The following is a 14,559-nucleotide window of genomic DNA, read 5'->3' as shown; positions in this document are numbered from 1 at the left end:
TTTCCTTAATGGGAATCTTCTTGAGGATGTGTACATGACATACCCCGAAGGATTTGACATACCAGAAGAAGCCCAAAAGATATGCAAGTTGCAAAGATCAATCTATGGATTGAAGCAAACTTCCAGAAGCTGGAATCTTCATTTTGGTGAAATAGTAAAACAATATGGATTCATCAAGAATGAAGATGAGCCTCCTGTCTACAAGAAGGTTAGTGGGAGCATGATCTTCTTCCTGGTATTATATGTAGATGACATATTACTCATTGGAAACGATGTCCCTACCCTACAACAAGTAAAGACTTGGTTGGGGAAATTCTTTTCTATGAAGGACCTAGGTGAAGCAACCTATATATTAGGAATTAGGATTTATAGAGATGGATCATAAAAAATTCTTGGCCTAAGTCAGAGTACATACATAGACAAAGTGTTGAGACGCTTTAATATGCATGATTCCAAGAAAGGATTCATACATATGCAACATGGCCCGTGTCTATCAAAAAAACAATCCCCTTAAACTAAGGAAGAAAGGGATCACATGAATAAGATTCCATATGAATTTGCAATAGGATTTATCATTTATTCCATTTATGTACTCGACCAGATGTCTCGTATGCTTTAAGTGCAACGAGTAGGTACCAATCTGATCCTAGTGATGCTCATTGGATAGTTGTCAAGAATATCCTTAAGTATTTGAGAATGACTAAGGACTCATTCTTGATATATGGAGGTCAGGAAGAGCTTTTTATAATTGGATACACCGATGCTAGCTTCCAGATAGATAAGGATGACTTTAGATCGCAATCTGGTTATGTGTTCTACTTAAATGGCGGTGTTGTGTGTTGGAAAAGTTAAAAGCAAGATATAGTTGTTGATTCTACAACTGAGGTCGAGTATATTGCTGCCTCAAGTGTAACAAAGGAAGTTGTTTAGAACAAAAAGTTCATTAGTGAACTTGGCATAGTTCATAGCATTGTGGATCCCATTGATCTCTATTGTGATAATAATGGTGCTATCGCACAAGCTAAGGAGCCTAGATCTCAACGATCCAAATACATACTTAGGCGTTATCACCTCATTCGAGAGATAATAGATATAGGAGATGTAAAAATATGCAGAGTACCTACACTTGACAATATTGTTGACCCACTGATAAAGCCTCTTGCGCAAAAGAAGCATGATGGTCATACTAGATCTATCGGTATTATGGGTATGCCTGATTGGCTCTAGTGCTAGTGGGAGATTGTTGGTGTAAGCCCTAGAGGCCAATATTTTTGCACTTATATTGAATTATTTATTAATAATAAAAGACTTTTTCTTTATTATGTTTGTTTAATAAAGTCCCTAGAATAGCTAGTTCATTTAATGTATCAAGTGTGACTTAATCATGAGATCCCATTAAACATAAGGGCATTATTCTTAAAGTATTTGTAGTCGAGAGTTGTTGTGAAGTGAGATAACATTAAAGCATTAAGACTATTATGTAGATAGACTGATGATCACATCTCATTTATCATAGATAAGGAGTTATCAAATCTTAAACATATGTGTGAATATTAGGAGTAATATTTATACTGGATTGACCCGCCTAGAGGATTTTTTATATTAATAACAGGATTTCTATCAGGCCTATTATGGGTAAGACTCCTTATGAATTGTGGAAGAATAGAAAACCTAACATTTCTTACTTTCACCCTTTTTTATGTGATAGTTTTATGCTGAACACTAAAGAGAATCTTTGCAAATTTGATTCTAAAGCATAAAAGTGTTTATTGTTAGGATATTATGAACGCTTTAAAGGCCACAGAATCTTTAACACAAAACACAAATAGTTGAGGAATCAATTCATATTAGATTCAATGATAAGCTTGACCCTCAAAAGTCAAAGCAAGTTGAGAAATTTGTAGATCTGAAGATCAATCTTTTTGAATCCAAGGATACTGATTTTGGAGAAAAAGACTCACAAGGAAAAGCTAAAGAATATGAATATATGACTCAACCAGGAGTTTTCGTTGATCCAACTCATCATAAGAATAGTATATCAAGAACCTCTCATTCTGAAGAACTGATTCTAGGAGATAAAAATGCTAAAGTCGGAACAAGATCTTCATTCAAACCTTCTGAAGAGACTTGTCTAGGTTTGTTATCCCTGATAGAACCCACATCTATTGATGTAGCTCTTCTGGATAATCAATGGATTATGGCTACGCAAGAAGAACTGAATCAATTCACCAGAAACGATGTCTAGGATCTTGTTCTGAAACCAAAGGGTTTCCATGTCATTTGAACCAGATGGGTCTTCAGAAATAAGTTAAATGAGAAAGGCGAGGTTGTCAAAAACGAGGCTCGACTGGTAGCACAATTTTATAGTCAGTAGGAAGGTCCAGACTATACAAAAACCTTTGCTCTAGTTTCCAGGTTAGAGTCTATTCGTCTTTTAATTTCTTGAATGGATATATTTTTGAAGAAGTATATGTGCATCAACCTCTTGGTTTTGAAAGCTCTCAAAATCCTGACTTTGTTTTTAAATTGAAAAAGTCATTATATGGTTTGAAGCAAGCTTCTAGAGCTTCGTATGATAAACTAAGTAACTTCCTTTTGGAAAATAATTTTATCAAAGGGAAATTGGACACAACTCTCTTTTGCAAAATCTTTAAGAATGATATTCTGGTTGTGCACATTTATGTTGATGATATTATTTTTGGTTATGCTAATGCTTTATTGTGCAAATATTTTTTAAGTCAATGCATTCAAAATTTGAATGAGTCTGATGAGAGAACTCAAGTTCTTTATGGGAATCTAGATTGATCAACGTTCAGAAGGAACGTTCATTAAATAGAGCAAATATACAAAGGAACTTATGAAGAAGTTTAACTTATCAGAATGTAAGCAAACAAAGACTTCAATGCATCCTACACGTATTCTGGAGAAAGAAGAGATAAGTGGTAAGGTAAATTAGAAGCTATTCAAATGTAAGATATGTTCTCTCTTGTATCTAACCGCTTATAGACCTGATATTTTATCCAATGTCTGCTTATGTGCTCGCCTCCAATCAGATCTCACGGAAACTCACTTAACTGTTGTTAAAAGAATCTTTAGGTATTTGAAATGTACTACTAACCTTGGTTTGTTTGATAGAAAATCAAGTGAATACAAATTAGTAGGCTATTGTGATACTGACTATGATGGAGATAGAATAGAAAGGAAAAGTACTTTTGGAAGTTTCCAATTTATGAGAGATAACCTGGTTTAATGGTCCAGCAAGAGACAAACAAAAATTGTTCTTTCAACAGCCGAAGCTGAATATATTGCAGCTTCTGGATGTAACACTCAGATACTCTGGATGAAGAGTGAGCTGGAAGATTATCAGATTTCTGAGAGTAACATTCCTATTCTCTATGATAATACTTCTTCTATTTCTTTATCTAAGAATCTTATCTTGAATTTTAGGGCTAAGCATATTGAAATTAAACATCACTTTTTATGTGACTATTTTCAAAAGAGTATTTTCCATCTAAAATTTGTTGATACAAACCATTAATGAGCTGATATCTTTACAAAACTCCATGTTGAAGGTAGATTTGTGTTCATTGTGAAAAACTTATTTATGGATTTATGTCTATGATGAAAACATATATTTCAGAATGTCAAAGTCTTCAAAACTATAGCATAGATTCTGAGAATGTTTTGTTGACTATGAAACATGAGATTTATAAAGTAAGGAAGTTTTTACGAATCAGAAAGGTCCTGATCAGAAGCAATCTTATCAATTTGTCTTCTTGATTCTGAACAGTCGTTGCATTAAATGGTTGTCATATCGTTTGATTTCATGTGGTTCTAAGTGGTGACAGTTGTCCCACTTTCTGAGCATGCGTGATAAAAGCGTGACACATTGGGTTTCACAATTCTTGGAATTAGGTTAAACTCTTATGCTTCCTGATCAGTCTCCAATTCTACTTGTTTTCTGACACTCATTCAGCACCTTTGTACAAAGTGGGTAACATATTAGTCTACTAATTTTATTATTTTGTTTAGTAATTTAGATGTTTTGCATTGTTGTTTCCAGTTGTTGATTACATGTTAGATGCATCATTATACTCCATTTTATATCCCTTTGTGGTAGTTCTATTGGTTTCAGGTGTAAGCAAGAGTACCGGAGGGATAGACAAGCAAATCGAACGTTCCGGGGCCGTCGGAAGAGGAAAATTGGAGAGAACAGTAGTCCTGACACGACCACCCGTGTTGTCCTACATGGGCCGTGTCAGGAGAAGACACTTGGAAGAGGAAAACAGGGAGTTGACACGGGCCGTGTCAGCCTCGCTGAAGGGGCGTGTCAAGCTTTTCACTCCAGCAGCCCAACACGACATGTCATGTTGCCTGACACGGCCAATGTTGGCTTGGACACTTAATTTTCCAGTTTTGTGATGTTTTTGGCACGGCTTATCCCAGAGGGTATTTTGGACTTTTGCTAGATAAAAATTGTCATCAGGAACTATTTACAGGAGATTTGAATATGAGGAGAGGGACTTTTTCACGATCAAAAAAAGAGAGACGATAAAGATTGAAGCGGTGGAAAGCGACGAAGAACGGAGATCCTTCAAGAGCGGACGCGATTGAAGATCAACGGAATTCTGAACTTTTTGTAATGTCTAATATGAGAGGCTAAACCCCCCAATGCCATGGGGTGTCCCTGAATTGATCATGCAATGACTTTGATGTTATAACTTCCTTAATATATGTTATTTGTTATGAATTTCACTATGTAATTTACGTAATGCTTTCTTTATCAGAAAAATTAAGATTGATGTATGGTTAACGATTAACAGGATTGCAATTGTTAAGGTTTTTATACAGTGAACCATAATAGAGATCACCTAGGATTAGGGATACCCTATGGTTACCGGGTTATTCTTGTTAAATTAAAATGACTTGGTTTCATCATAATCACCTAAGGACTTAGAGGTTAGATTGAATACCATAGGTTTCCCTCCGAGGTCTTGGGGGGAAACAATCTTAAGATCCGATAATTGAAACAATTCTCACTAGTAAGGAGATATACACTCAAGGGTCATTACAAGAGATTTTCACACACCATCCTTGGTATATTATTATAATCTGTGAAAATATTTATTTTGTTTTATTTTCCCTTACAGTGACTTTTACAAAACCAAACTATTACTTTTGTTCAATTGAGTGATTGTTTACACATATATTACTGCGCAATCCTCGAGATCGATCTTTGGGAGACATCCCTCTTACTACTACATCGGCAAAATAGTACACTTGCTATTTTCCCGATCAAGTTTTTGGCGCTGTTATCGGGGATTGCCAAATATAAGTTGAAATTATCTCAATTTAAATTTTGTTGCTCTGCAACTAAAATTTATTTTCCGTATTTTGAATATTTTATTTCGCTTATATCGACTAATATGTGTCTGATATTTGTATGCGAGGTAAGGCCTCAGCTGATTTTCCTTTTGACGCAGAAATCGAGAGAACCTTGCGGGCAAGACTCAGACAAGCTCGATTAGCCAGATCAGACGAAGAACAACTTTCCACCTATTCAGGTTCAGATTCAGGTTCCGATAGAAAGATCGACATTATGGATGAAGCTCCACCGCCACCAGAAAGACTGTTGGGAGACTACGGAGGTGCAAATGCACAAACCGGCAGATTAACCATTATCAACCAGCCAGTGAACGTAGCTAATTTCCAACTGCACTCGAGTACCATTAATCAGCTTGAAAGGAAGCATTTTACTGGAAAAGTGAATGAAGATGCAAACAAGCATTTACAGAGGTTTCTGACCATGAGCAACACTCTAAAAATTGATGGTCACACCGAAGAAGCCAAGAAATTGAGGATGTTTCCGTTTACCTTAGCGGAAGAAGCTGAAGAATGGTTTTATTCCTTACCTGCCGGTAGCATCACATCTTGGGAAGAAATGGAAAAAGCCTTCCTGAATGAGTATTTTCCAGCATCGGTATTTCTGCGGAAGAGGTATGACTAAATTTTAAACAGAAGGATGGGGAAACTTTGGGAGACGCCTGCAAGAGATTCAAGAGAGTCCTAGTGGCATGACCAACTCATAATATGGATGCAACTGAACAGATACAGATGTTTGTGAATGGTCTCAAAATAAAGACCAAACAGTTGATTGATACTGCAGCCGGTGGTTCCACAAATTTTTCAACAGCCACCAGAATCAAGAAGATCATTGAAGCTATTGCTGCTAATGAACACATGGAGTTGTACGATAGGTGTCAAAGTAAACCAGAAGGGGTGATATATTTAAAGCTGGAAACTAATAAAATCCATATTGAAGACACTATAGTTGCTGAAGTTGATAAGAAGCTGAAGGCGATGAATATAGGTACCCAACAGGTGGCGCTGGTCCAACTGGTGCCTACTGTTTGCTGTGAAATTTGTAGTGGTCCGCACCAAACTATTTATTATTTTGCAACTCCTTAATAAGTGGAGGAAATCAAACTTTTGAAGCAAAACAATCCTTATTCCAACACGTACAATCCTGGTTGGAAGAATCATCCCAACTTCTCATGGAAAGACCAAAAAGGAATCGCTCCTCAACATGGTCAGTACCAAACTCAATATCAACAACAACAACAGCAACAGGCCCCTAAGAAAGTTGTGTGGGAGATTGCCATTGAAAGAATGGCAGATCATCATGTTCAATTTCAAGAAGAAACCCATAACTATCAGAAAAACACCACAGCATCCATAAAAAATCTTGAAGTCCAAATGGGTCAAATCACTTAACAATTAACATCGAGTTCTCAAGCATAAGGTGCTCTACCTAGTGCAACTATGCCAAATCCTAGAGAGCATAATAATATGAGCTTTGTGACAACAAGAAGTGGCAAGCCTGATGAAGTAGTCGAGGCGGTGGATGAAGAGGAAGATCAATTTGAAGGAGAATTGCGGTCCAAAACGCAGCGGAAATTAAAATTTTCTCCTTTAGAGATCCTTACGAATGGTCATGATCAGTGACAGAATATTTACCTCTTGTGACGACTGAAACCTTTGGTGCAGATCTCTTGTGACGATCAAAACCTTTGATGCAAATCCACGAAGCGATCACGAACGTTGAACGATGACAACGTCTCTACTCAGTCCACACGAACGGGTTCCTTCAATCTCAGTGCTAGCTGGTACGAATGAAGGCTTTGAGTGAGAGAGAGAGAGTGATAGAAAACTAAAATAATGCAACCGCAAATTTTTGCTTCTGCACAAGGGTTCTATTTATATAACCACTTGTGTGGGCTTCAAGCAAAAAGCCCACTTAAGTGTATTTTGGCCCATATCTTATAATATGCCCAAAATCACTTAAGCTCATGGTACCTTACCATATTTCGTATTCTACTCAAGTACATCGTACCTTACGATGCTCTATAACTCACTTAAGGGCACCGTACCTTACGGTATTCCTTAGTTACTCTATCTCTCATCAATCTGTCCTTTGTGTGTGACCCTGTAGGTTTTCGTGACGTTGGCAATTATATTAAATCACGCATTTAACATAATAAACAGTGAGCGGTATCTAGCAACACATCACTGCTACCCAAGACACGAAAATGTCATGTGATCTGACAATTCCTTCTGTGATAATACTTATGTGTATAATTACCCTTTTGCCCTTATGTCTATATTGAACACAAGGCATAGACCGTGTCATCCTTGTCCAGTTCAATATTAGGCCCATAGACATTTATCCTGTTACGCAGGATGGGCAAATTCCATCTAGGTCACTCATGTCCCTCAGCATGCTTTGTGGAGTACCCATCAACTATCTTTATGGTTATCCAGTTATGGACAACGTTGGATCAGCAATAAAGCACTCGACTCTACATCTAGGATCCATAGTGGTTTCAGGTCGAATAGTGGAATACACTATTATCACCATGAGAATAACTTATGACACTTTGCATAACTTTCTATATAGTATTCTCATAGCGGGTCAATCCGGTATAAATATTACTCATAATATTCATACCTATGTTTAAGACTTGATAACTCTTTATCCATGATCCATGAGATGTGATCATCAGTCTACAAACATAATAATCTTAATGCTTTAATGTTATCCCACTTCACACTAAAGCTCGACTACGAATACTTTAGGAATAGTGTCCTTATGTTTAATGTGTTCTCATGATTAAGTCACACTTAATACATTAAACGGACTATCTATTCCAGGGACTTTATTAATCAACCATAATAAAGAGAATGCCTTTTATTATTCGATACAAGTACCAAAATGTATTGGCCTCTAGGGCTTACACCAACACAATTTATCTAAGTGGATCTTGAGATCAAAGAAAATGAAGTTGCGAGGGAAGAAGTGGTAACACCGAAAAAATTCTTAGAGTTGTTCAAGAAGCTGGAGATTAACATTCCACTGTTGGAGGCACTTGAACAAATGCCTACTTATGCCAAGTTCATGAAGGACATCATTTCGAAGAGGCGTATCGCCGACACCAACCCGATTATCCTAACCGAAACTTGTAGTGCTATTTTGCAGGGTATGAAGATTCCGATAAAGAAGAAAAATCAAGGAGTTGTCACCATCCCTTGTACTATTGGAGATAGGTCATTCAACAAAGCCCTTATTGATCTAGGAGCTAGTGTGAGTCTCATGCCGTTATCCATTTACAAGAAGCTTGGTATAGGGGATGTGCAAGATACCAGGATGATACTCGAATTCGCCGATCATTCGGTCAAGAAACCGTATGGTATTGTTAAAGATGTTCTGGTGAAAATTGACAAGTTTGTATTTCTGGTTGATTTTGTAATTCTAGAAATGCCAGAAGATAAAGAGATCCCTCACATTCTTGGTATACCCTTTTTGGAGACGGACAGGTGCGTAATCAACATAGAAGAAGGAACCATGACGTTGAAGGTTTATGATGAGGAATTGGAAATTGATGTCCGAAACACCATGAAGGACAAGGATGATATTTGTACCAGTCACACTATAGAGGTTCTGGATCAGGTGATGACATATGATAGCCCTTTGAATGCTCCACAATCAACTTTGGAAAGAGTGTTAAATTTGTCCATTTCCGACAGTGATAAAGAAACGAACAACGGGGACTCCAAGGTGCTAGCCTTGTTGGATGCACAACCCCCGTGGAAAGGATCACGACCACACCAGGGGGAGGATTTACGCCTACCTCACTCTAGTGAGGAGGATGAAGAGCCAAAGAAAGGAACGGAGTTGATACAACTTCCGGAGAACCTCAAAGATGTATTATTAGATTCTGAAGGAAAATATCCTGCTATTATAAACTCGAGCCTAAAGAATGTCAAAGAAGAGAAACTCATCCAAGTAATGAAAGAGGTAGTCCGGAAAGAGTTGGTGAAATTGTTGGACGCAGGTCCTATATATCCTAGTTTTGACAGTACCGGGCTACAGAGAAAAGAGTTTGTCGAGGGACAATTAGTGTTATTGTTCAAATCCAGATTAAAGCCTCCAGGAAAGTTGAAATCCAGGTGGTTGGGTCCGTTTGTGGTTCAAAAAGTGTTTCCCCATGGAGCTATCGAACTTAAAAATCCAAATAATAGGGATACATTCAAGGTGAACGGATAAAGGTTGAATCACTATTATAAGGGGAAGGAAAGTGGTCTGATCGATAATGTTCGTCCCCAAGGATGAGGGAGACGACCGTCGAGCCATGCGACGTTAAACGCAGCGCCTCGTGTGAGGCAACCCACACGGTTTTATTCTAACTATGTCCATGTTTGGTGTGTTTACAGGTTTATTCGTAGGTTTACAGGTACATCGCATAATGCAAAAAGGAAGGGCTGAGTTCAACTCATAAAAGATTGTTAGATACCAGAGAACAGGGTAATAATCAAAAACAGTGGAAAAATCAGAAATTTTTGGAAAAATAGGGCCCTGACACGGGTGCCCGTGTCACCTAACACGGTCTGTGTCAGGCAAGCAGCTGAGAAGCCAAAATTTTATAGTAGGCTGACACGGCCGCCCGTGTCAGTTGACACGGCCCGTGTCAGCTCTACTGGAAGAAGCAACAAAAAAAAACAGTGGCCTGACACGGCCCGTGTCAGACCCAACGGCCATATTTTTCAAAATTTGTCTTTTTGTGATTTTGTGGACCCCACCCGTATTTTCCACCACTTAAACACATTTTACCCCTGATCTACCAATAAAATCTGATTTCCTTTCACTCTCTCTCTCTCTCTCTCATTTTTACATAATCCCTCTCCTTCCTCATCTGTTCTTCACCTTCCTCCATAACCACACCACCTTAAAGCTCTTAACTTTAGCACCTTACTTTGTCCAAATTGTCGGGCCCTTCACAAAAGTTGATCTACTCTCCATCCTCTACAAGGCTACGACAATCGTTTTTCCGTTTTCCATACTTTTTTGGGGTAATACATTGTGTTACAGGAATTAATAATGTCGCCGAAGAGAATTTCCAAAGGGAAGCAAACAAAGGCAGAATCATCCCGTCCACGGAAGTGGACCATCCATCATCCAAATTCACATGATATCATCTTTGACAACCCGGAGCATGAACGGAGGTACACATCCCATGTCAAACGGAAAATAACTCCGACAAGGTACCTTTGCTCCGATACTTTATTTCAATTGGGTTTGTCGGAAGAATTGGATAGGATGTTCCATGTCCTCAGAATGCTTGAATTTGTGCATTGTGAAGCGTCAACCTATGAGCGCATCATTTTATTATTCTTGAGCACAATTGAGTTCGAGCTGAAAAAAGGTTGGACGAGTACAACGATGTACTTTGGAGGAACAATGTCTTTCAGGCTATACAATGTCGACCACGAGTTGACAGTGGAGCAGCTAGGTGAAATTCTCCGCTTACCCCTTTATGGACCCCGAGTTGTACCAGATAGTTTTGATGCTAAAACTTTCTGGTTGACCATTACAGAACGATCTAATTATGTGGAAAATGGGGCGAAGGCATTTGGCATTCAGAACCCCTGCTTCAGGTATGCCCAAGAGGTGTTGGCTTTCACACTTTTTGGTAGGGGTGATATCACATGTGTAGCCACCCAAAGGGAACTCTTCTTTTTGTTTGTCATGGCAAACCGGGTAGCTGTGAGCATTGCAACATTTGCAGCGGATTACCTGGGTCGAGTAGGGAGAGCATCCCAAGGGGGAATTTCCATAGGGGGCATCATCACATAGATTGCCCACCATTTTAGTTATGACCCTGTTGCACTTAATGAGACGTTGGTGGCAGGTAAGCACAAACTGGACATGAACGCATTGGTCCAACAAGGTATGATTTCGCAAATTTCTGAGTATTATGCCTTAATGAGTTCTGGTCAGTTTATTATGGCTCTTCCTGACCCTGCACGAATTAGCATTTCCAACACGACCAATTGGCTATATGAGAATGTCGTCCAAGATGATATGGACGAGCATAATGCTGACACATTTGTTGCAGGTGACCCACCAAAGGAAGAAGTCCAGGAAGAGATGCAGGAACAAGAGCAGTTTGTTGTTCCACCAAAGGACACCACGCACACAGGTGTTGGGTCATCATATGTGACGCCGGATCAATGGTCGTCGATGCAAACAGAAATTGGCGATCTTCGAGCGGAGCAAACACGCCAAGGCGTAGAGCAAGCCCGTCAAGGGACTCTTATGGACGAGATATACGCGATGATGCAACGTCTAATGTTGCAATTTCCGCCACCATAGTGAACCGGTGTGAGTCTATCTCTATCTTGCATTAAACATTGCGGACAATGTTTAGTTCAAGTGTGTGTGTGAGGGGGGGGGGGGGGTTATTATTATTTTTTTGTTGTTGTTTGTTTTGTTTTTAGTATTTTTTTAATTAGTTGTGTGGTATTCTATGTGTTACAGATAGAGGACATTCGTGTCGGATTAATGATGAAGCTTGGAGCGATTAGATGGAAGACACACCCCTCTACTTGCTCTTCTAGAAACCCCCGAAAGTTGATGTTACTGACCCGAACAATCGGACACGACTCTCTGTCACTGAACTTCTTACGGATACTCTATAACCGAAGTGAAGACGAAGCTACATCACACTGAGAGGTATCTTGGAAGCCTGTAAGCTAGACAAAACATGGTGAGGACTACAAAAAGCCAAACACTTGTCATCATGAGAGTTGTCCAGGTATGTCTCTGTCTCTCTGAGTTTGTATTAGAGATACTAAAATTTCATAACACACTGTATACACTGAGGCATTATTTTTATTTTAACCTTGAGCCTTTCCAACCAATCTGCCATTATTACCTTTCGTTCACCAAATTTGAGCCATATTTCCTTTTGTTTGCTATTTAACCACTGTATATAACCATAAGCCCATACACGACCACACCTTGCTTAGATAAGTGTTGTTTACCCCGAAGCTGCGGAAAAGCCTAAGTTTGGGGTTTCATCAAAATGTTGGGGACACCGACGAATTGTAGATAAGTGCAATAAAAAGAAAAAAAAATCAAAGAAAAAGAGAGAAATAAAAAAATGTATAGCATGAGAATTATTATGAAGCACTTATCTAGAAGTATTAAGGTTGGCAAAAAGCATGCTCAAAGAGCAATAAAAGAAAATATATGAGCCAATGAATCTCAACAAGAACGGTGTCTAAAAGAAATACCCCTGATTTTGAGATTGAACAACAGTTACGAGGGTAACAACATGAACTCTGAGCCTGAACCCCTAGTTTTTCCATTTTTTTTGTTTTGACTCCCCACCTTACACCTTAGCCCCGCTACAATCCAAAAAGTCCTCGAATAGTGTGTGTTGTGTGTTTCTTGTTATGAAGGTATCTATATTTCAAACCTAAGAGTTGACTTTGCATGCTCTATTTTTCTTGAGTGTAAACACTTTGATCCTGAGAGATTTGGTGAGAGTGTGAAAAGCTACGGGCCAAAAGATGTGTCAAGGTGAAAGTGTGACTGAAGTTGGAAATCGGGAAAGAGTAAAACTGTGATTGAAAAGTGAACAGGAGATCGCGAAAGATCGCATTAGAATTGTGGATGCGAAATTTGGGGGTGACCGTGCTGATGTCTCGAGCATCACTTGAGGACAAGCAATGCGATAAGTTTGGGTTTGTGATTAGTCTCCAATTCTACTTGTTTTCTGACACTCATTTGACACCTTTGTACGAAGTCGGTAACACATTAGTCTACTTATTTTATTGTTTTGTTTAGTAATTTAGATGTTTTGCATTGTTGTTTCTAGTTGTTGATTACATGTTAGATGCATCATTATACTCCATTTTATGTCCCTTTGTGGTAGTTCTATTGGTTTCAGGTATAAGCAAGAGTACCTGAGGGATAGACAAGCAAATCGGACGTTTCGGGCCCGTAGGAAGAGGAAAATTGGACAGTACAGTAGTCCTGACATGGCCACCCGTGTAGCCCAACACGAGCCTTGTCAGGAGAAGACACTTGGAAGAGGAAAACAGGGAGCTGACACGGGTGCCCATGTCAGCTGACACAGCCCGTGTCAACCTCTCTGAAGGGGCGTGTCAAGCTTTTCACTCCAGCAGCCCAACACAGCCTATCGTGTTGCCTGACACTGCCAGTGTTGGCTTGGACACTTGATTTTCCATTTTTGTGCTGTTTTTGGCACGGCTTATCCCAGAGGGCATTTTGGACTTTTGCTAGATAAAAATTGTCATCGGGAACTATTTACAGAAGATTTGAATATGAGGAGAGGGACTTTTTCACGATCGAAAAAAAAGAGACGATAAAGATTGAAGCGGTGGAAAGCGACAAAGAACGAAGATCCTTCAAGAGCGGATGCAGTTGAAGATCAACGGAATTCCGAATGTTTTGTCTCAACTTTATCTTGTATCTTATTTGAATAATATGAGAGGCCAACCCCCCCCCCCCCCCCCCAATGCCATGGGGGTGTCCCTGAATTGATCATGTAATGACTCTGATGTTATAATTTTCTTAATATATGTTATTTGTTATCAATTTCACTATGTAATTTGCGTAATGCTTTCTTTATCAGAAAAATTAAGATTGATGTATGGTTAACGATTAACAGGATTTCAATTGTTAAGATTTTTATATAGTGAAAACATAGTAGAGATCACCTAGGACTAGGGATACCATATGGTTACCGGGTTATTCTTGTTAAATTAAAATGACTTGGTTTTATCATAATCACCTAAGGACTTAGAGGTTAGATTGAATACCAAAGGTTTCCCTCTGAGGTCTTGGGGGGAAACAATATTAAGATCCGATAATTGAAACAATTCTCACTATTAAGGAGATATACACTTAAGGGTCATTATAGGAGATTTTCACACACCATCCTTGATATATTATTATAATCTGTGAAATTTTTTTTTTCTCTTACAATGACTTTTACAAAACCCAAACTATTACTTTTGTTCAATTGAGTGACTGTTTACACATATATTGCTGCTCAATCCTCGATGGTTGTTTCTTTAACTGTTCTTCATATCCTTCATCTTCATCAATGGCTGCTTAACATCAACAAATTCAACAACAAATCTCTCCCAGTAGCTCAATGGCTGATGAAAACAATCCCATTATAGAAGGAA

General features: G+C 38.7%; 1 protein-coding gene across 1 annotated transcript; it reads left to right on the top strand.

Moving 5' to 3' along the window:
• The first annotated feature begins 8,434 nt into the window (after window positions 1-8,434).
• LOC127078655 (uncharacterized) lies at window positions 8,435-9,604 on the top strand. The gene has a single exon (XM_051019088.1). The coding sequence runs from the start codon at window positions 8,435-8,437 to the stop codon at window positions 9,602-9,604; it is 1,170 nt and encodes a 389-aa protein (XP_050875045.1).
• The last annotated feature ends 4,955 nt before the right edge of the window (window positions 9,605-14,559 follow it).

Source organism: Lathyrus oleraceus, chromosome 5 (genome assembly GCF_024323335.1).
Source record: "Lathyrus oleraceus cultivar Zhongwan6 chromosome 5, CAAS_Psat_ZW6_1.0, whole genome shotgun sequence".
Lineage (NCBI taxonomy): Eukaryota > Viridiplantae > Streptophyta > Magnoliopsida > Fabales > Fabaceae > Lathyrus > Lathyrus oleraceus.
This window is presented reverse-complemented; position numbering and strand designations above follow the sequence as displayed.

Coding starts and splice junctions, on each gene's coding strand:
- LOC127078655 (XM_051019088.1), top strand. CDS start 8,435: ATGCCTACTTATGCCAAGTTCATGAAGGACATCATTTCGAAGAGGCGT.